The sequence below is a fragment of the Phyllopteryx taeniolatus genome, chromosome 20, assembly GCF_024500385.1.
Source record: "Phyllopteryx taeniolatus isolate TA_2022b chromosome 20, UOR_Ptae_1.2, whole genome shotgun sequence".
Lineage (NCBI taxonomy): Eukaryota > Metazoa > Chordata > Actinopteri > Syngnathiformes > Syngnathidae > Phyllopteryx > Phyllopteryx taeniolatus.
Window position 1 is genome coordinate 4,010,109 of NC_084521.1, and position 22,926 is coordinate 4,033,034.

The window sequence follows — 22,926 nt, forward strand, 5'->3', positions numbered from 1 at the left end:
GGGCTGCAACACAAGTGTGTTCTGAAGCACCTTTAATTAAACACGGAAGGAGATGATTTCCTCCTTCCTCTCCCAAGTGCGTGTGTCAGTGCAGGGATGCTGCAGAGGGCCACGACCATCCATATTTTCTTCAGAAGAGGAATAATGGGAAAACATGTGCAAGCCCAGCTCAAACAAATTTGCCTTTGAAGGACCCACGGAAATGGCCATAATGACCAGAAAATGGCCACTTCGAAACAAAATGGAAGACTCCCCGTGTCTTTTTGGACATGTCTTCTTGAAACCTTTTCGTGGTTCTACTCAGGATAGACACGTTTACCAAATTTAATGTTGCTATGTGCAACCGGTTTCGGGGGCTGAATTTTCAAAAAGCGCAACTGAGCCAATTTTTTAGCGTTAACAACCACAAACACTGCCAAATGCACATTTCTGCCGGGATAAAAAAAAAAAAAAAAAAAAAAAAATCGCAGGTTTTTCCCTCACGGAGACACAAAGACACATAAACCCCCTACTATGATTCTTGTAGAAAAACAAGCGTTCACCTTTTAATTCCTCCACTGACTTACAGTCTCACTTTTCACTCGATTTTTTTTGCGCACATCACAGTTTTAAAAGTCGACAAAAAAAAAATAAAAAATAAAAAAACCATGAAAATATATATTTTTTTAAAAACAGTACTTTTCAATCTCATTGCCACAAGTACCGTTTTGACGACAGCATACACACACACACACACACACACACGACAGCGCTGACAAACTCTACCAAAACAGCTTTTCTCTTTTTAAATAGATGAAAAAAATAATCATTTTCATCATGCAGTTATTAAATAACAAATCAAACAAAAATAATATATACTTCTCTATATATTTCTCTCTCAAATGTTCAAGTCAGAACACTCTCTCTCGTGTCCCTTGAAAAGAGCGGGGAGGGGGAAAAGACACAAAAAAGGGCGTACAATGCTTCCATTAGTTGCCATTGTTGCATGGCTCACATTGTAGTTCAGCGACATCTTTTTCTTTTTTTTTTTGGGGCACGGAAAAAAACGTTCATGGCGACAGTAGGATTTTGCATTACAAAAAAAGAGGGCGGAGCTGCGGCTCTTTTTCAATGAGAAAAAGAAGAAAAACAAAAAGGAAAAACGACATTCCGTGGAGCGGCGTCCGTCGGGCGAGCGGCGCGTCTCCCCCACGCACACGCAGCAGGACGCGAGGTGTCAGCAGCACAAACGGCAGCTCGGTGCTACTGCAGCATGAGCTTGATGCTCTTGGTGGTGGACTCATCGTTTAGGTGCCTGGTCGTATACCTGAGAGGATTCAAAATGATAAGAATTAAAGCTGCCGGCAGCGATGAACGGATCCTCGCGTCGCAGGAAGTTGGGAGGAGCTGAGTGGATGGACCCTTGGAAATGGCCAAAAGGAGCCTACAATAGCACCATCTCATCTCAGACTTTTCTGTACACCATATCATGACATCCATCCATTTTCTATACCGCTTATCCTCACGCGGGTCGCGGGCGTGCTGGAGCCTATCCCGGCTATCTTCGGGCGAGAGGCGGGGTACACCCTGAACCGGTCGCCAGCCAATCGCAAGGGCACATAGCAACAAACAACCATTCACGCTCACATTCACACCTACGGGCAATTTCGATTCTTCAATCAACCTACCACGCATGTTTTTGGGATGTGGGAGGAAACCGGAGTGCCCGGAGAAAACCCACGCAGGCACGGGGAGAACATGCAAACAAAATTTTTATAAATTGGTCATTGAATAACCCTTGGAGATGGCAAAAATGACTAAAATGGCTGCATGGAGCTAAATTTCACACTTCCTGTGTCTTTTGGATCATGTGTTTTTGTGGGTCTACTCTTGCCTACCAGATGTCCCGTTTTTATGTAAAATTGGCTTCAGTGGCTGAATTTTTTGGGGATGGGCCCTTGGAAATTGCCAAAATAAGCCAAGAATCTCTACTTCAAACCAAAATGGCCGACTTCCTGTGCCTTTTCGGCCATGGGTTCTTGAGACTTTTTTGTACGCTCGATCATGCTGGACATGCTTATCAAATTTCATGTTGCTAAATTCAACTGGGTCCGAGGGCCTAATTTAAAAAAAATAAACTAAATAAATAAAATAAAAAAATTAATAAAAAAGAAATAAAATTTTTTGGGGACATTTTCTCCAGAATGAACTTTTTGCCTTTCAAGCCCACAAAATGGTATTTTATTCAGCCTAAGAATAATACCTATGAAGAACCGAGTCCCTACTAACAGCCATCATCACGGAGACGGGGTGCCATCGCCCGCCAGATGAGATGCGATCATTTTTCCGCACCCTCGACCTCGACGCCTCGGGCCGGCTGCAGAGTGTTGACACGCAAATGACGTTGTCAGCGCGAGACGCTCCAAATTTGGAGGAAAGTCATAAAAAAAAATTTTTTTAAAAAGGGGTGGGGGGGGGGTGTCAGATGAAATATCCGGCGCCTGATCCCGTTTACTTGGACGGATGTTTGGACGTAGCGTTGCAGTGCGGTATATTTGAAGGGATGGTGTTTACCTGAGAGCGTTGAGGAGGCCGTCCACACTGTTGGGAGGCTGATCTTTAAGCACTTTGATGCAACCCTTCATCTGTAGGATAACGAGGTTTTAGCATTAGCTCTGAAGCTAGCCACGTAGGAACGCGGCTTCCCGTTGTACTCACGTCGATCTTTGACGACTTGGCGAAGGCGCCGACGGGATGGACGTAGTCGTAGAGGATGATGACACCGACCATCACCCGCAGGCAGAACGACACCGTGTCCTCGCTGGCGAAGCGGCTGCGGTACTCCCTATCGACGCACAGCCAACGCGTTCATACGGCGGCATTTTTTTCCCTCCCAATCCTCTTGCAATCTCCATTTTTTCGGACCTTATATCTGTAGTACAACGGCTCGTTGGATGAATATTATTTACATGACTGCATTTATCCTACCCGCTAGTATGAGCCCTGGAATTCTCCCCAAATTGCTGCTTCAAACCAAAATGGTGGCCGTCCTGTTCAATTTCCTGCATGGGTCCTCAGCCTTTTTCGTGCGTCTTGTTATGATAGAGATGTCCCCCTAATTTCATGTTTCTGGGTGAAACTGGTATCGGGGAGGCTATTTTTCTCTTGTCCGAGCCCTGGAATTCAGCCCAAATGACTGCTTCGAACCAAACTGGCCAATTTCCTGTTCAATTTCCTGCATGTCAGGGGCTGATTTCCCCCCCTCCACCCCCAAACGTCCCAGAGTGAGTTTTGTGGGGTGACTTACGGCGTTTCCAGCATGACTTTGCAGACGCTGGCCATGGTGCTCAGGCAGTCTGTGGTGTTCTCGATAGGCAGGTTCTTGTTCTATACGCGGGAACCCAAAGTCGCCGATTATGTTTATTTCTTTTGAGGAAAAGGCATCCTCTTGTGACGACTTACCTCCGACACGAACCTCGTCGTGCCGTCGCTTAACGTCTTGAGCATGGGCGTGGCGTCGGCGTAGAAGAGCGAAATCCGGTTGGCCAGTTCGTTGTTAACTTCATTTTCACCCTCGGCCTGAGATGTAAAAAAAAAAAAATAATAATAATAATAATAATAAAATAAAAAAAAAAAAAAAAAAAAAAAAAAGGTCAGCTGCGCCAAAATGGAACAAAAATACAAGCTCGAAAAAAGGACAAGTGAATTATTTCAATAAAACTCATTTGGAGCTTATTAAATCAGCCCTCAGTCACTTTCTGACATGGGAAAGACCAACAAAGTCTCTTGGAAAGGCCTGCAATACGTTTGTCTGCATCTTTAAATGATTACGTCGCGCTTTTACGGCCCTTTCATCTCGTACATCCCCACGAGTCAGCACACTGAGCTACATTGGGGGCCTTTTGTGATCATCTTTTAGCAGAGACGGGTTGGGCGAGGCAACTTATCAGCAAATTATTGAAAATAACAACATTTTTGGTAACTAAAGGTAACATGAATTCAAGCTGCAAGCATTTATGAACAGACTGTTTTAAAGGCAAATCCCTGAAACGATCATTAGATTTTGACACCACGCTCCGCCCAAATTAGCTGGCGTGGGCAAAAACACTTTGCAACTTGGCGTCGTCCGTCTGTCGTGCATTCCTGCTTCCAGTTGGTGGCCATTTGGACAAATTCTTTCGTTGTGGTTTATCAACGTACGCCCTGCAATTCACCCAACAATGGCTGCTTCCAAACAAAATGGCTGACTTCCTGTTAAATTTACGGCATGGGTCATTGAGACTTCTCGTGCTTCCTGTATTGATACACATGTCCACTAATTTATTAGCTCAATGGGTGAAACAGGTGTCGGCGGCAATTTTTTTTTTTATAGTTTTGGGGAGGTTGCATTCGGGACCTTACCGGTAGGTTGTTGATGCGCATGCGACTCAGTGTTCTCCTGTAGTAGCTGAAGTCGTTCTGAATGGCAGGAGTTGTCATCTGCAATGATCATAACAGACGATTATTATAATAACAAGAAAATATGCATGTGCACACGAGGCAGGACATCCAGCTGTAGATCCAACATTGCCACGGCGTCGTCGCCTGGGGGGCTGGCGATGACATCAAAGAGACACATACTGCTTGAATTGTTATTTTAGGAAAGCTCAGACGCTCCTTTGCTTTTATTTCTACGTGTCAGTGCTTCCTGTCAAGGGGAATTTGACTGTTTTGAACGTGACAGTCAGACAAAGCACTGGCTGGTCGCTAATTAGGAAGCCATTGGATACTCGTTATGCGACCAACTGGCCTGGAAAGCCACCGGCGAGGGGATCGCACTTCACACAGATAAAAACCTTTTCAAAAAAATTATGTCCATATGAATATTAAGGCCCTTTTATATTATCAGAAAGCAGTTCAGTTCTGTTTATGAAAAGTTATGAAAGGTACTAAAAAAATAACTGATCTGTACAGCACCACTTTTTGGTACTCGCCAATACCAAGTACAGATACTTGATAGGAAACGGAATCGGATGTTGTAGTATAAGAGGATTTGTACAGATGTACAGAATTGGCACCGACACTGGTATGGATATAGGCACATCCCTTCCAACGTGATATCGCGCTGATGGGTAACATTATTCTGCTCGATACGACACTGGCGCGGAAGTAATAATAGTATTAGAAATAATCAAATAGCCATGTCTAGAAAGTCTTTGGAATTACTGAAAACAAAACCCTTACCTAAAACACCTTTGATTATGATGAGCAAATCAGACACGCTGCCGCCCACCCGAGTCCATCCCCCCACCAAGCAGCGAGGGCTTAGCTACAGCTAATTATGCTAACACGAATGAGCCTGTCGCATGCTAATCCCACTTCAATGGGAGAGACGGGCAGACGCTCAAAGTGGGTCAGAAGCTGGCGACGGGTGGACCTAGCACGCCACTTAGCACCCCCTACCTTCCCGGGGCCGCTAATTGGGATGTCGCAAGCGGATCGCCCGAGGGGTGGCGGCTGCAAAGAAGGCGAACCAGTTCAAAGGCTGTCCAAACCCATCTCACAACATTTGGGGTGCAAGGAAAGAAGGGGACGAGTTCGTACTTTGAGCTCGTCAAAGCACAGCGTGAAGTGCAGGATCTCAGCGAACTGCTTGGCGAGCGCCTGCTCCCGCTCCAGGTGCTGCGTGGGGTCGTCGTACGTCTCGCTGGTCAGCGCGCCCAGCAGGCTGTGCAGCGCCGCTTCTGTGTGGCAAAAACATATATACTGTGTATATAGTATACGTGATTTCAATTTGCTAGCAAAAGGACAAAATCTCGAGCACAAGTTGGTCTTTGAAGGACCCAAAAATGTCTGCTTCAAACAAACTTCTTGTGTCTTTTCACACATGGCTTCTTGAGACTATTTGTGAGTCTACTCAAGATGCCAACCGAAATTCACCCAAGTTAAATGGGCTTCAGGGCCTTCATTTTCTTTGAAGGACCCTTAGAAATAGTCAAATATGACCTAAAAATGTCTGCTTTAAACCAAAATGGCAGACTTGCTGTGTCTTTTCACGCATGGCTTTTAGAGTCTTTGTTTGTCTCCTCACGATAGACATGCCTACCAAATTGCATGTTGATATGTGCAACTAGTGTCGGGGACAGAATTATCTTTGAAGGACAGTTGGAAATGGCCAAAACAACCCAAAAATGTCGGCTTCAATGCAAAATGGCAGACTTCCTGTGTCTTTTCACACATGTGTTCTTGAGACATTTTTTTGTGGGTCAACTCGTGACAGACAGGCCTACCAAATTGCATGTTTATATGAGCAACTAGCTTCGGGGACAGAATTAGGAAAGTGAAAATTGCAAAAATGAGCTGAAAAATGGCCGTTTCAGGCCAAAATGTGCAGGTGTGCCGTCTTTTTGGGCTTGGCTTCTTGAGACTTTGGGGATTTTGTGGGGCTACTCATGATAGACATTCCTAGCAAATTTCACTTAGCTAAATGAAATTAGCTTCATTTTGTTTGGACCCTTACCAAATAACCACGCCTCAAAATATGTTTTGCATTTTGAGTGTATGGGAAAGCCCTCAAAAATAGACATTTATGCACTCTCAGAATAATAAAAGAAAGCAATTGAAGCGCCCAGCCCGCGACAGAGCGTTAATAGAGCAGAGGTGATGCCCAAAGTGCCCAAGGCCCGGTGCCAGTCAGGGAGGGGGCAGCGTGGGGATGAGGGTTCCCCCTGCTCAGATGCAGATGAGACATGGGACTAATTATCTCGGTGGCGCGATGATGGAGGAAACATTCAAGCGGGATTACGCTCATTGTTTAGACAGGAAGTCAATATGTAGCCTGCGTCTCTGAATCGAACCAGCGGTGAAGACACTCCACTGCGCTAACTTTATAGTATTACAAAACAAACATTCTGCAAATACCTTTCAAGCCCGGAAGGCCGTTTTATTTATAGACTCAGACACTACTTGAAATTCAGTCTGGGGAGATAATGACATAACCCAGACGAGACTGCGCGGGACCGCACGAGCGCCGGGGAGTCTTGCCGGCGTACTGTACAATTGTTATCCGGCGCGTACGTCGGTGGAAAGAGGCAGACCCAGACAGCAGTCTGCGCCGCATAATGTTAAAAGACGGCGAGCTGCGGGGAGGCAGCCGGCGAGCTGCGACGACGTTTGTCGCTGGGTAATGACTCCCATCTGCTCCAGACTGAGTTTGGAGCGAGGCGGCTGATCGAAAACGGCCTGAGTTACTTACAGTCAAAAGTGAATATGAAGATGGGGAGCGAGCCAGTCAGGAAGGCCGAGGATAAACTCCTCAGGTCACGCACGGAATGCCGACAAAGCATGACCCCCGGATCCTAAAGTGCCAAGCCTGACTTGTTATTTTACGACCAACCACACATGTGCAATCATTCTGTCAGCCATGTGACATTTTGGCTGATAAGCTGCAAGTGAGTAACTTTGCCACTACAGTATGCAGTATCGATAAAAAGTAGAATCATATGAAAAGCCAGTCATCTACCATAAACGTTTGAAGCTTCAGAAGATGACCTGGAAAATGGAAGCGAAAGGCAGCTGCCAATGGAACCCGAGCAGGAGATAAGTCAAGTATTTGATATGCAAAGTCAGTGACATAAGCTGCTCTCCATGATATCATCTGCACCGCGCGGTGAGCCAATTAGCGGCGCGACGCCGCACGGCCACACCAGCCCGCGCTAACGCTCCCTCTCTCTCGGCTTCACGCGGATACGCCCGTCGGGCTCGGGTGCTTCAGAGGCCGCCACGTGCCCTGGAGACCTGAAGTCAAGGCGGCGGCGAGGTGACCTACTTCGTTTACATAACAACCACCGCTGGGCTGTCACCGTGGCAGCCTGAAACACGCCCCCACCCCATCATAACAAGCCCTAAAACCCCCTTAACCCCTTTTTGAAGCCACGCTAATTAAACAGTGCATCATGTGCGTTTGGATCCGGCCGCATGTTACGTGGACATGTCTGTGATTGATCGAGGTTCAGTGCACGTGCAAAATATTAAGGCCATGTACTGTATGGAAACGCTTACTGTGCATAGGACCGCTAGAAGACATCACTAGATTGACTCACGACAACAGGCGTCATGTGATGTCATTTTCGATGATGTCAGTGGACGGGTACGCACCTAATCTCTGGGAGAACTCGTAGAACTTTTTGAGCTTCCCCACCAGGGGGACCACCGCCGCCCACGCCTGCTCCTGGAGCGCCTCGTCGTTGGGGTTCTGGATGGCCTTTCAAAAATGAAACAAACATGTTGCGGTGCTAGGCAACATGGCGGAAGGCAGTCCAACTGACAGCGATATTGTTTGCATGTCTTCTATTGTAATATTTTTTGATTTGAAAAAAAATATTTTCTTTGTCTAAAAAATAAATAAATACAAATTTAAAAAAAGTATTTATGATATAATGAATATAATGTATTTTAACATTTTTGCATTATTTGGTATATATCAATGTTTTTCGTACTGTTGTGTATTTTTGTTTAATATTAAATTTTCTTGGCCAATATTTTGGTAATTTTCATCTAATATTTTGTTTTTTATATTATGTATAATGTATATTATAATTTTCTAATGTAATTTTCATTAAATATTTGTGAATTGTTCACGTAATACAATATTAAAATGTTTTTTTTGCAATATGCACTAATATTTTTGTCGCAATAATTTTTGTATTTTTAAATGGTTCTAATATTGTATTTTTTTTCATCTGTTTATGTAACATTTCCCCAATATTCAATTTTTTCCTGTAATGGTATTTGTCTGTTTCTTATCTACATTGTTTTATTTTTCATGTAACATTTAAATTTGTTTTCCTGATATTATTGTATTTTTTTTTCCATGTTTTCCACCCTATCCTAATATTGTGTATTTCTCATCCAATATTTTTTTTTGTATAAGTATTTCTATATTCTATATTATATTTTTTCCTTTTTTTTATTCCTCTAATATTTTTTGAATATTTGTGTATTTTCAAAATATTTTTGAGGCCTAATATTTTGTCATTTCAATAATGAATATAATCTGTAGAGTATAATGGTACAAACACGGAATGTGAGCGGCTACTACTATTTTTTTTTTTTTTTTAATATACAGTAAACAAGCTGCACCTCTCTGATCTTCTGTCCGGCCCCTTTGTAGGCCTGCAGCTCGTCCAGGATTGCCTTGGCGTCCTTCAGCACTACGTCCACCTGCTCCCACACCTCGCGCTCGCCGTCTGTGGGCTGAGCGTCTGCGGGAACGAGAAAACGTATTTTGGCAAAAGCACCAAAATGTTATAAAGACACCTGGCAAATGTTTATATTTTTGTCGTATTATCAGATTTATTCGTCAAATATATGTATATTTGTTCCGAATGTTTAGTTTCGTCCCATTATATATTTGTATATTGTTTTAATATTTGTCATTTTTTATTTCTCCAATATTTGCATATTTTCCATCTCATATTTGAGATTTTTATTTTTTTTTTAACTCATCTCTTGTATTTATTGTATTATTTATTAGATGCTGCAGTTGTACTTAATATTTTGACTGCTGTAGAAAATAAAATGAAAGTGTGGAACAGTTTCAGATTCTTGTAGAAATTCAAAACATCGCGAGCAGTGTGCGTTTCTGGGAAGGTATGACTGAATCTGTGGGCTTGCCAAGTGTGAAAATTCCACAGTGGCGGGATCAAGCCACGTGGGGAGGTGGGGGGTATTTGGGGCTGGCCTGAGGCTACCGTAACTGCAGCTGAACTCCACCGTGTTATCTATTTGAGGACGACCGTTGATATTCCGCACGCACAACAGCGTGAAACTGGCAGGTGGATGAAAAGCGCCTCTAGGTAGAACGCGGCAGAAGAGATGAGTACGGGCCAGTTCGGCGAGTTGATAATGCTATGCTAACGTATGCGCGCGATCGATATCAGGTGGAGGGCGGGGCGTCGACTCGCCAGCACTCACTTTCGAAATCCAGGAAGAAATTGGGCTCCTGTTCCAGGTCGGTGCAGGTCAACACCTTCAGTAGGTTCCCCATGTTGATTCCTGCTGGAGAAGAAAATGGATCAATAACTGACTCCAGAGCGGCAGAGCGGCGAGGGGGGGCACCAAAACGGCGCCCACACTACCGTGTTCGGGGAACCCTAAATCCTGCCCCCCCAAAAATACACTTGCTGCAAATGCTCTCCTGCCTACAAGATGTCAAGCCCAAAAAAAAAAAAAAAAAGTCCAAAAATAAACAGAGCTAGAAGTCGTTTACTGCTTTGCTCAATTTCTACCCAGCAACCGTAAACAAGGTGAATGCATTTGATCATAAATTTCACAATAACCAAAGTTTGAATCTGGTGCTAATTAATTCCATTCCCGTTAAATTTGGACTTTTTTTCCTCAAAAATAAAATGTAACAATATTCCTGTTAAATTTTGACCATTCTCTCAAAAATACAACATTAGTCTTGTTAAATTTGGACTTTTTTTCTGGAAAAAAGACATTGTTCTCTTTAAACTCTGACATTTTTCATGTTAAAATTTGTTTGTTTTTTTCCCCCCTACAAAATTTTTTTTTAAATAAAAAACAAAAAAACACTCGTAAAACTTTCTATTTTTATTCTTGTATTCATTCCTGTGGGGAAAATGGTGGAAAATGACACAGAATGACTTGAACATGGTGCCTAAGTGCAGTCAAGTGACATTTAAGTGCAGGATGCTGCTGATGGAGAGAGTGAGGGATTTGGCTGTGTCGCTAAGCAATAAAATACACACACACACACACACACACATCTCAGCTGCGCTCGGTGCAATGAGAAGTGACAGTCGTACGAGACTCCTCGAAAGCAGACGCTCTCACACACAAATGACGACAGTTTGTGGAAAGAAACTGCGGTCGACTCCATCTCCACCATCATAATCAGCCCGAGACACATTTTACACCTCAGTGGACATTTTGGGATCAGAGTGATGAGTGACAGGTGAAAAGCGGTGACACGGGTGAAGCTGAAAGACGACAAAGTGCAAACTCAGCAGCGTTAAAATGCATGAGATGCATATAAGTCTGTGTGTGTGTGTGTGTGTGTGTGTAAAACACAAATGGAGGATCATGTCTTTATTTTTAAAAGGTCATAATAAACCATCTATCCATCCATTTTCTACAACATAAATAATCATGATAACTATGCCATGATGTATTGTATACACTACCGCCAATATCGAAGTCAGTTCATTTTTTTAGGGGGGGGGGGCATTTTGATTCCACGATAGCATTTTTCCGCATAGCTTCTGGAAGTCAATTAAATAGGGCCAAGTGGGGGCAGTGCCCCACCAGATTCAGCAGATGCTGCTGTTTTACCTTTTACTCCTACATAGAGAATGTAGAACACCTTTAAAAGTAGCAAAATCTGTAATCCAAACGTAACGTGAGATGGAAAAAGGAGCAAAATGTAAGCAAGCCATTCACATTCAAATCAGTGACACTCCACACACAACACAAGTTAGTGTTTTTTTTTTGTTTTTGTTTTGTTTTTTTACACAATGGCTTCTTTCTTTTTGCTTTACAGTCGAGAGGTTCTTCTTGGCTTTCGCCCTCACATGTGTCGTTTGCATGTTCTCCTGTGAATTTGTTACGGGTACTCCGGCTTCCTCCAACATTTCCAAAAACATGCGTGTTCGGCTAATTAAAGACAAACTTTCCACAGGTGTGAATGTGAATGGTTGTTTGTCCATATGTGCCCTGCTATTGGCTGGTGACCAGTCCAAGGTGTACCCCGCCTCTCACTCCAAAGTCACCTGGGATGGACTCCAGCTCACCTAATGAGGGCAAGCGCTATAGAAAATGAACAGGGTAGTTCTAATTGAGCCATATGAACTCTGCCTAGCAACAAGTGACGCTGTTAAATTCCAACAAATCCTTCCCATTTAACTTCCGCGCAAGGCTTTTTTTCTTCTTCTTTTTCCTCCTTCCTCAAGACCACCTGCAAAGCCCCACCTGCCCCGCGCAGCCTCGTCTCCTCAGCCGGGCACTAATGCGACCTGAATGCCCGCCCGTGCCAACATTGGCTCTCGGCGACGCTGGCACCTGACACACTCTCGAGAAGCCCGTCGGTGACCTCGCCCCCGATGGGCTCTGCCAATCACGGCCAAGGGGACAGGGGATTGGGGATTGGGGGGGGGGGGGGGGGGGGGGGACTTCCTACGGTCCTCTAGCGCCACCTATTGTGGGCTCGTTGCCGCTCCGCTGAAAGGAGGTCATATAACGGGCAGGGATTTGCGTGGCCCACTTTTCAAGAAGACATTAAATTGTGTATTTCAGACCTCTTTCAGGTCAAATTTCCCTTTGAGAGTCTTTTACAAAGATGCTGATTATGTAAAACATGCGGGCGTGTTTTCACTAAGAGGAACACTGAGGGGAAAAACGCTCCCCGAGTGGCCGTCGTAGTAAGCGTGCATGACCTGGGCACCTCCATGTTGTTGTTTTGAACCCCCCACTGAGCAATCGCGTGCTCGCTGAGGGAGGAAGGAAGGGAGGAGGAGGAGGAAGAGGAGGGGGGCTGACTGCTTCCAAGGCCGGGGGGCAGATTCTGACAAGCAGGAGCCCGCGCAGCGCTCTCATTGGCTGAGACCGATCTACCCAACAGCTCACTGTATCCATGGAGCCGCACTAAAAATTTGGGTGCCATTGAAAACATTGCGGCGGCCAATGAGAAGGCGGCGGCGGCGGCGTAGTACAGTAGTAGTAGTGTGGACTTGAAAGCAACATGAATATGTTCATACGGATGAGGTAATGCGCCAAAAACTGAGGATTAGTCAGGGCAGGGGCAGTATTTCACTCACATTATTTTAAGAGCATCTTAGCAAACGATATACAGTATAATATATATGCACTGGATTGTGATTACAGATGAATATCTTTAGCCACTTAATCCCTATGTTGCGGTTGATATTGATAAGGATGTTTATTGGAAAATGCAGTCGGGCAGAACAAGGGTTCAGAGGGGAAAATAAAACAACATTATATAGGAGTCAATTTTATCTTTATGTAGACTGAGAAGGGAGTAGTAGAAGAAGGAATGGGAAACGGGAAGGGACAGTATACGGTAGAACGTGACGTGTATAAAATAGGACAGGATGGGAAGGGAACTGGATCAGTGTTGTAGCAATCCCAAAAATCGGACTTTGATAAGACAAGTAGTTTAACATTCGGGGCTGCACCATTTGTCTAGTTTGAAGGTTTATAACTACCGTAACATCTATTGTCATTTATCTTAGCCGTCTATGGCATTTCGTTTCTGGGAGTGAAAACAGCTTGAAGCAAGCACGTTTTGCCTCTTATTTGAAAAACTGTTTACTACCTATGGAACTGCACACAGCTACTCTTAGAAATGACGATACTAAAAAGACAGGATAATAGTTTTTGACAGTACTGTATTGCAGTACCGCTATAGTGCAAACCTAGACTGAAATTAAATTAGGACAACACAGGACGGATCAGAACAGGACGCACCAATAGCAAATAGGAGAGGACGGGAAGGAACTGGACTTGACGCAACAATTAGCAAATAGGACAAGATGGGACACGGCAGCAAATGGGATAGGACAGGACTGCACAGGACAGGGCGTGACTAGTAGCAATTTGGACACAAAAGGAGAGGACGGGGAGGATGGTACTGGACAGGGCAGGACACAGCAAGTAGAAAACAAAACAGGACACGACAGGAGAGGAGTGTAGTGTGTGGCGAGTATGCCTATGCACTAATATCACATTTTTGTCCTCGGTCTACAACAACGACAAAAAAAGCTAGTTTGTAAATACTGCAAAGGTTCTAGTGGTTTTTGAAGGCCACGCCCAATGCAGCATCCTGACCTCAGCGTGGCATCGCCTTGCACTCTCCGTGGCCGCCATAAACACACCCAGAAGCAGAGCAACGCTGAAATGGAGCACTGCGACAAAGCGCGGGCAGAGCAGGCGCAGATGACGGGCCGGCTCTGTGAAAAAAAAAAAAAAGATGGATGGAGGGAGGGCAGAGTGCTGACATTCCACTACTCAGCTACAGCGTGAGGATCCACATGCCCCCCGCTAGGAAAAACAACAGCCCCTCCCCGACCCACCTCAACCCCGCTGCTGCAGCACCCTGAGCGTCACGTGGCCCCCGGCGTGGAGAGGCTGGACGGGAATGAATGCACAGACAAGAAAATGCATGTTATCTTTTTCGGGGAGGGGTGAAAAATCTACATTTGTGCATGGCGCGCGTGCGGTGGGCGGGATTGCGGCGCATCACACTGCGGCACAGGCAGCTTTAAACTTGACCCAGATTCTCCGGGTGACACGCCACATCGCATTAGCCCGCTCAGCCACAACCGGACCTCGCTGACAGCGGCCCGAGCAGACAGACACAAAATGGGGGAGCGCTTCCCCGTCGGGGGTTGGCGTGACCGCCCCCCCTCTCCCCCAATCTCCTGCCAATCCCGCTCAGCTGACTCAAACGGCTCAGGGGGAGGGGGTTTGTTTTGAACTCGATTACCTCGTGGCCACGCCCGCCCAAACTGTGCCAAAACAAAACACGAGCCGGACTCAATGACAAAGACGACATCATCAGCTGTCCTCGCCCCTCCTCGCCATGGCAACCGCACGGGCCCACACGCCTCATTCTCCGCCAAGTCCCCCCTTCTCTTTTCAGTGGGACACCTGCCTAAAGTTGGAAACCATGGCAACAGGCACACGCAGCTAGAAAGAGCGAGAGAAGGCAGGCTCCGGCTTCGCTCCGCTTGACAGTTGAACGGATAAAAAGCTTTATTGACACAACAAATGTAACGCAGCCAACATTTACTACGATGTTGTCATTCTGCTGTGCCGCTCGCCTCCTTCTGGTCCTCATCCTCCTTTTCTTGCCCTTGACGGTCCTCCAACTCCCCCTTAAGGATGTTCGAGAATCATTAAGGAGGGTATATTGACTCACTGTCTGGCTGGGATCATCTGAGCATGCAGCATCTCCCTCAGGGATGCACTTGCACGCACACACGCACCATCCATCATTACTTTACTAACCTCCTCACGCACAACCTTAAATTTAGCTGTACATTGTGAACAGTCTTCATACAATTAAAAAAATAAATAAATAAATATAGCTTTCTTCCAATGTACAAACTGCATTGCTTTTCCTCTGCAACTGAATTTTGGGTGGGGCGCAGTGGCGGGTTTGTGGAAGGGGACTGATATGAAGCATGCCAGGAGCTGGCGGTTGTAGTCGTACAAGTTCGTCGAGTGCCGAGTGCCACCTGCAGGACGAAAGCGGCCGTCAACGCCAGCCACTCCCCAGTCAGGACAAACTGTCGATATGGCGTGATGTAGGGTATCGATACGCCATCAATATGCCGGGCGTAAATATCCGTATGGTCTCTGATGAATATCAAGTAAGTGCTGTTTATGCGCTTTGTGGAAATAGAGTGATATATATATTGTGACTATGTATCAGAAAGGAAAGTGGGGAAAAGCCCGGTAAAAATGAAATCTCCCAAATGGAACCTGTGACAAATATTGTCCTAAATCGCTATTTAACAAACAAACAAACAGCAATGAAATCCCTCCTTAGAGTAGGATTTACACATTATTTACAAAAAAAAATTTGAATGAATTTATGAAACATTTCTGAGATCCTGCATCTGAACCTATACAGAAAAAATGTCCTAAATGATGAATGACAATGAAATCCCCCATTAGCAAAAGTAAGGAATATCTAAGATAAGGATTCATACATTACTTACTGAAAAATTAAGAAAATTCAAGGACTAGGAGTGGTAGTATTTTGGGTGGTATTAAACTTGAAAATGAGTGAATTATCCATATTGCCGCATCATCGATGAGATGAGTTAATAATGGGATTGTCTTTTCCATTTCTGTCACTTTTGGATAGTTTCACGTGCCCTGGGTCAAATTGACCCAGGAATCCTGGAACAGGAAGTTTAATGTAAGAATGCTGTTCCTGCAAAATATGATGGCATTATCAAGTGACTCTATGATTGCCATCTCTCTTATTTACCACTCACTGGACTAATTGCTGTACTCCTGCTTTCTGTTGACTTGCAGCAATCAATACATGACACCAGAGCGCCATCTAGTGACGACTTTCAGCCTCCCTGCCAAGGAATTCATAAATGATTTAAAAAACAGAGCTAATTTCCTCCTGGTCCGCTCTTATTTGCCCAAGATGGAAAGCAACAAATAAGCGGCCCGAACATGCACGCGCGCAGGACGATGCGAAGCTTCCAAAGTGCGTTAATAATTCATGAGCACAAGCTCTTATCTGACATAACAAGCGGCATATTATACCCACTCAGACATCTCCGCAGATTACTTATTCAGAGGAAAGCAGCGCTGCTCGATGTGCTGAGTCAGGAGCCAACCGCTGTACAGGATCACATATCTGCAACACGCGCGTTCAATTCATAAACTACGTAGCTGCTGATAATCTGGATAATCTGAATGCGTAAATTCAGCAAATAGGACAACCTAAAAAATAAATTAAAATATGTCTGAAAATGAGTGAATTTACTAATGTCGAATCGCAAATATGTACTAGTGTGCTAGTGAGGACAGAGAATACTAGTACAAGTACCTTAAACTGGATCTCAATTAATGCTTAAACGGCTTTCAATACAAGAACGTCTTGATGAGCTACACGGGCATGTCAGCTCCGCTTTTCTCCAGATGGGGGCACTATTGAGCCATGCCTGCTTCTTCCCAGTTTGCAGCAGCTAAGGAAAGCCTCGCCTTGGGCGACTGTGACACACGTTGGCTGATCTTGGCACGGCTAAAGAACTCTCATTTGTTTGCGACATCGAGCCACTCTGGGGTCGTCGCGCGAGGCGACCACTTGGCCGCCCCCGCACCGCCGCAGGCCACGAGAGCCGCTGCCGCACGCCGTTCCGCCCAGTGAACGAGTCTCGACGCACACACGGTGACTTGGTGCCCCCATATACGAACCACCTGAGGCTTCAGCTGTCACAACGCCACAGCGTCGGGTACAGCAGCCGAGCCAGTGGAGCGATGGCGGCGAGTCATGGTAACGGTCGCCAAGGAGACACCGAGGATGCAGGGGAGCGATGATGATGAGTGGTTGGGAAAACGAGACGGGTTAGGCTTGTAAGAACAACAACACACCAAAATAAAAAATAAAATACTTTTTGTGAAATTTTGCACACCTTGATGTTCATTGTCATTTGTGTGCTAGTTTGAGATTGAGGATGATTGTTGGTACAGGATTTCATTTTACGTTAAACCTTCATTTCAGCTAATTAACAGTGACTAAAGCATGAATCTTATTTGAAGATGTTCATTACTCTTATTGTTTTTTGTATGTGATTTGGGATAATTTTTCATGCATGTTCTGATGCAAGATTAAGTCAAAATCTTTTTTTGTAATTTAAAATGTTCTAATTTTAACAGATTTTTTCTCAGTTTTTCAAGAAAAAGTTGATAAATTAATTACTTTTTGGGTGCAGGAAAGCAGGAAATGTCTTTTTTCTGAATTTCAACTCATTTTCCAGTAACCACACAAAACGGAATACTACCTCTGCAAACTGGTACTGCTTGGTGGAGAGAGAAAAAACTGGCATGTGCAGAAGGAAGCGGGATCAGAATCTGATCCCAGCATATTTGGAAGGCTGAAACAAATCCGATTGGAAAGCCTTCAATTACCGCGCCGGGGCTGAGTTTGGGCCCGGCCATCCGGGCGCGGCGCTGCCAGGGAACGAAAAAGGCGTAAGCGGTGCACCTACTGGCGACGTGGCGGCAGAAGAGCGGGTCAGGGGTGGCGAGGCCCGGCCTGGTGGGTGGCCTCTGGTCTCAGTCCTCAAGCAAGATTACCGTCCTGTCAAAAACATCACGTGAAAATATCAACACACCGAGTTCAATGAATACACGCTGCCCTCTGATTGAAGCACTGGTGACGTGCGCCAGAACAAACACACACACAATACACTTCCTTTTATGCAAGACTTCCTCTGATTGACTTCCGATTTCGACAAAGCTGCAGGACGCTGCCAGCGAGGGGCTGCGGCGACAGTTTGGCCTCGCTTAGTTCTACGATCGATACAAAAACAATGAAGAAAAGGATTTTAGTGTCGTTTCTGTGTCACTTTTTAGGATTTAGGACAATTCTGTACTCTATTCAATACGTTTTCATTTTTTATGGAATTTTTCTGTCATTTTGCTTAATTTAAGCCTTAAAAAAAATAAAATAAATAAAAAAGATCAGCGAATAATGCATGCAATTTTAGGTATTCATTACTTTCACCAAAGAGAGATTTCATTGTCATTTGTGTCTTGGTTAACAATTTAGGAACATTTTTCTGTACAGATTCTTGTTCAGAGTAAATGTCCCCGTAATTCTTTTCCTCAATTTCAGCTGATTTTCTGACTTTTTCCAGTGAATAATACATGAATTTTAAATCTAGATGTCTTTTACTTTTGCCATTGAAGGATTTCGCTATTTGTGTGCAAGTTTAGGACATTTTATTTACAGATTCTCGTGCAGGATCAAGGAAATGTCACTTTCTGTGGTATTTTTACCAAATGTTTCTAAATTTTTCAGGAAACAACACATGAATCTTAATCTTAGATGTTAATAACTTTCGCTAAGGTGTGACTTCATTGTCATTTTGGACAATTTTGGTACAGAGTGGTGGCACAATCAAGGAGATGTTATCTTCTAAGATTTTTTTTTTTGGGGGTCATTTTCCATTAGGATTTTCCTTAACTTGAAGAAGCAGCATTCTCTTCAATTCCAATCCGAAACGACCACAATTTGCTGCTAGCCCGAAGCAGCTGCCATGACCCAGATTGCATTGCGGGAATCCGAGTCTAAGGCCGAGGCCGTCACGCGGGTAAGAAAGCATCAAATCCATGAGATGAAGGTCGTGGCAAGGAGTCCATGGTTCCATTGCAAGTTTTCACATTACATTATTGACGGATCGACTGACAATGTCGTAAATTCTTATAATGTGATGGATTTATATACACATTTCTGATTTAACTGGCTTTCTATTGAGTGCATTTTGGAACAATGCGGCCCAACAAGCTGCCTGAGTTACGCTCTCTTCTGCCATCACGAGCTGTCCCATTGGGAGGGCAACACGGGGACCGGGGGCTCATTCAAGCTTTTCTTCTTGTCTCAAGCACGTTGCGTCATCAACCTGAGCCGCGCGTGTGGCCGTGGCGCTTGTTCAACGGACAAGCGCCGACACGCTGGAACGACGAGCGAGAAGAGCAGGGAGCGAGAATTCCAACGTGCGTGCAAACACAAACGCCTCGCGGATGCTAAAATGGAGACGGAATGCTGAGGAGGGAAAAGGTGAACGCAAATAAATGCACACAGAGCATCTCACCCACACAGGAGGATCGATAAAGCGCTGTTCCGCACAACTGGAATGGTAATGCAAGCGAGGCTTTGGTGAGCGCATGAAAGATATAGTGCTGCTCTACAACACTGCAAACTACAAGAAACATAATATTATTGTTTAGCTAAATTCATGTCTTTTGTTTTGGAAGAAGGAGCAAAAAAAAAACAACAACGTATAATAGACATTAAATAAAGTAAAACTAGTCATCCTTTGAAGAGACGTACTGTACAGAAAAACAAAAACTGTTGGCAATTGAGCTTATGCGGTTCAAATTTGGGAGCAACCGGACAAAGTCTCTCAGGCAAGTTGGTCTTTGAAGGACTTGGCTTCAAACCAAAATGGCAACCTTTGCCGCACGTAATGACAAAAAGACAACTTTTTCCTCAATTCAGCATTACCCACTTGTCTACTATGCGCGGTTCAACTTTGGTAGAAAATGCACAAAGCGTCTATGACGTGTACATCTTTGAAGAACGTTGAGAGATAATAAACATGCCCCCAAAATTGCTGTTTAAAACCAAAACAGCAGACTTCCTGTGTCCTTTCAGGCACGGGTTCTTGAGACTATTTTGTGGGTCCACTCATAATATACATGCCCACCAAATTCCATGCTCCAAAGTGAAACTGCCTTCAGGGGCTGAATTCCAACCCCCCCCCCCCCCCTCTAAAAAATAAAAAAAACATCAAGGATATAGTGCACGTGGTTTCCCCGCAGTGAGCTGTTGTGGAGTATCACGGCAGCTAATAACATGAATTATTAATCATTTTTCCACGCTCTCATCTAAAGTAGTTCCCGGGCTGCTCGGGTGTCTTAGCTAGCTGGAGACACACACACACAAACACACACAGGCACTCACACACACACACCACTTTCCCACATCTTTTAGCCAGCAACACTTGAAACGTTTCGACAGTTGCCTCTGAATGGAAAGAGAAGATGCAAAGATGCAGAATGCGACCGAACGAACACGCCCAAGTGAGCCCCGCAATCCGGATTACGAGCAAAATATTCCTGCTATGAAAGTTCAGGTGGCGCGCACAACGTGGTCACTGCACGCTGCTTGCCTGCCACAAAGACTTTTAGATACAAGGATTAAAATGTCAAAAAGTCACAGTTCACTATCTAGTTTTAATGGAACAGATCAAGGGAACAAAAACATTTTGGTTTTGCTATTTTTTCTTTGGTGTAATCAGGAACAGATTAAGTGAAATTTAAAATGAAACATTCAAGATTCTCCAATTAATGAAAAATTCTCAAATGTGCACATTTTTTATGGCCAAATAATAATAAAAACATCTATTTAATAGCTGCAATCTTTTCTTTTTAGCAATGTACAGCATCAATATTTCATCAACTTGTTTAGGAAACAAACAGACAAGTCCAACAGTAAGAGATCATGCATTTAGTGCAATACCATTACAAACGGACTACCAAATTTAAAATCCCGTCGCTAGCCGTGACATACGCTAGTCAGAGGCCGAGCTGCACTGCATTTGTTTACGGAGTTGAGCTAGTCACATTTCCCGTCCTCGACCGAATATGTTCTGCGCGGCAACTCGATACACTTCCACACGGGAAAAAAAATAATAATAATAAAAAATCTGAATCTGAATCCACGTACCGTTCCACTTTGGCGGTTGCACTGCATGTACGATAACACGGTCGGCTATTTGATGCCTACGGCAGGAAAAAAAATATCCGTACGACGGTGAAATGTGACGCAAGTTGCCTGCAATCACGTCTCACAACTTCCTGAGGAATATTGCAAGGCAGGCTAATTATTGATAGCGTAGCGAGGGCACTGAAGGCGTCCTCGTTTGCACAAGCTTGAATTTGGCCTTTAAAAAAAAAAAAAAAAAAAAAAACGGTGTTGCATCACAACTTGCCTAAGAGCAGCGCCAGCGTGGTCCGCGAACGTTTTCACTTCCACTTTCGGGGAGCGGAAACGCCGTCCACATGCAGAAGCCTTCTTACGGGGACTCGAATGCATCCTGCACATTTCTTTTCTCATTTCAGCTACATTTTTACAACTTGAGATACTTATTTTCATTCCGGGACCACAAAACACTTGAATCTGAAATCATCTTTCCCAATTAATATGAATGGAAATGCAATTAATCTGTTCCAGCCTCACAAAAATCAATGAAAAATGTGTAGTGTGTATTTTAAGAAAAACGGCATCTATAATATTGTGCTTTATAAAAAAAACACACAATAATGCCGTTAAATAGAATGTAAAGAACTAAACAGTTGTTGCCACTTTTTTTTGCTCCAGATCAATTCACATTGTGCTGCTCCTTCTGGTGTGCGCGCCTGATAATACAGACAAATGGATATACCGCTCACAACTCTTCAGTAACCGGCAGTACTATGAGTCGTTCTTTGCAGAGGATGAAGAATATATGCCTGTGAGTATTGTTCTATTATCTGTCCGCATCTGTTTGTGTTCAAATATCCGTTATTTAGAGGGCTACAAGACCGCAACATTGATGCTAGTTTCGTTAGACAGTCTATGGCGTTTTGCATTGTGTGTTAGCATTAAGCTAGCAGACTTTCTGCTAGCTTAATAAGGCTAAGTGGATGGAGCACTTTTGAAAAGGATTACTGAACGATGGGAGAACATTAAAACACACTTAAGCATAAACTGCTGTTGGCCACAGCTCTGAGTCAGACACTCACATGCAAATTGGCCAGCATTATTTACACTTTTGAACCGCATTTTGTCACAAACTTTGATCGGAACATGGCCCAAATACATCAAAACTAAACCCAAGAAAAGCAAATCATCCATATTACTGATATGATCATAATGCTTCGTGATATGATCAGATATGGAGTCAGCCGTCAGCAGTGGCGCATGCATGAGTGCAAAAGTGCGAAAGGAGCAGCCAAGGGCTAATCCAAAACCATACGGTTGAGTTTCAAAGTGTAATCTCCAGATGATTAGCGTGGGTTCTTTTGCCAGATTGGACATAAAACGGGGTCAATGTTGTCACATGCGTGCGGTGAGGACGTAAAAAGGGGAAATGAAACCTCAACGTGTGAACTAAGTAAAAGACTGACTACAAAAAAAAAAAAAAAAAAAAAGGAGCACTTTTAATGCTCCCTTCAGGGGAGTTCACGATGATGTAGCCCAGCATAGGCGCTCGTGATTCATCATTTATATCACCCGCGGCCATCAATTTTTGGGGGGGGGGGGGTTAAAGCGAATGAATGGCAACTGGTGGGGAGGTGAAGGCTAGGCAGGGCCGGCCGAGAAGCGGAAGAAAAAGCCACGAGAGAGGGTTATTTTTAAAGCCGTTTTTTTTTTGTCTTACCTTGTCGCCGGCGGAGGCAGCTTGGACGGCACGCTTACGAGGAGAAGACGAAGAAGAAGAAGGAGGATGAGTGGAAGGCAAGCGCCCGCGAGCTCCAACAAGAAGAAAAGCGATTTGCCGTTTCCGGGTTAGTCACGCGACGTCATCGGAGGAGGCTGCACGTTTTGCTCAACTCGGCGTCGCGAAGGGGCGGCGGTGCGGAGGCGTCGACTTTGAATCACCGTAACCCCGCCCACCTCGCGTGTGCCCA

General features: G+C 44.5%; 1 protein-coding gene across 9 annotated transcripts; it reads right to left on the reverse strand.

Moving 5' to 3' along the window:
- Positions 1 to 512: 512 nt before the first annotated feature.
- On the reverse strand, positions 513 to 22,833 carry fam49bb (family with sequence similarity 49 member Bb). Of its 9 annotated transcripts, none has more exons than XM_061758832.1 (14): positions 22,677 to 22,833; positions 17,736 to 17,827; positions 14,070 to 14,124; positions 13,825 to 13,946; positions 9,934 to 10,014; positions 9,100 to 9,221; positions 8,116 to 8,221; positions 5,563 to 5,702; positions 4,381 to 4,458; positions 3,442 to 3,558; positions 3,287 to 3,366; positions 2,698 to 2,824; positions 2,554 to 2,624; positions 513 to 1,306 (listed from the first exon to the last, which is right to left on the reverse strand). In XM_061758832.1, exons 5-14 carry the CDS (start codon positions 10,004 to 10,006, stop codon positions 1,243 to 1,245), a joined length of 978 nt encoding a protein of 325 aa, XP_061614816.1. In that variant the 5' UTR covers positions 10,007 to 10,014; positions 13,825 to 13,946; positions 14,070 to 14,124; positions 17,736 to 17,827; positions 22,677 to 22,833; the 3' UTR covers positions 513 to 1,242. The 9 variants fall into 9 exon arrangements, with proteins under 9 accessions (XP_061614816.1, XP_061614817.1, XP_061614821.1 ...); XM_061758833.1 differs by having other exon boundaries at positions 9,934 to 10,017; XM_061758837.1 differs by lacking the exon at positions 22,677 to 22,833 and adding an exon at positions 20,981 to 20,995.
- Between the last annotated feature and the right edge of the window lie 93 nt (positions 22,834 to 22,926).

What these genes read in the sequence shown, in the direction of transcription:
- fam49bb (XM_061758830.1), bottom strand. Translation starts at nt 10,006, where the DNA reads ATGGGGAACCTACTGAAGGTGTTGACCTGCACCGACCTGGAACAGGAG. An exon ending in TGTGCTTTGACGAGCTCAAA is followed by an intron (nt 4,459 to 5,562) that starts GTACGAACTCGT and finishes TGATCATTGCAG; the next exon opens with ATGACAACTCCTGCCATTCA. An exon ending in GGCCTCCTCAACGCTCTCAG is followed by an intron (nt 1,307 to 2,553) that starts GTAAACACCATC and finishes GAATCCTCTCAG; the next exon opens with GTATACGACCAGGCACCTAA.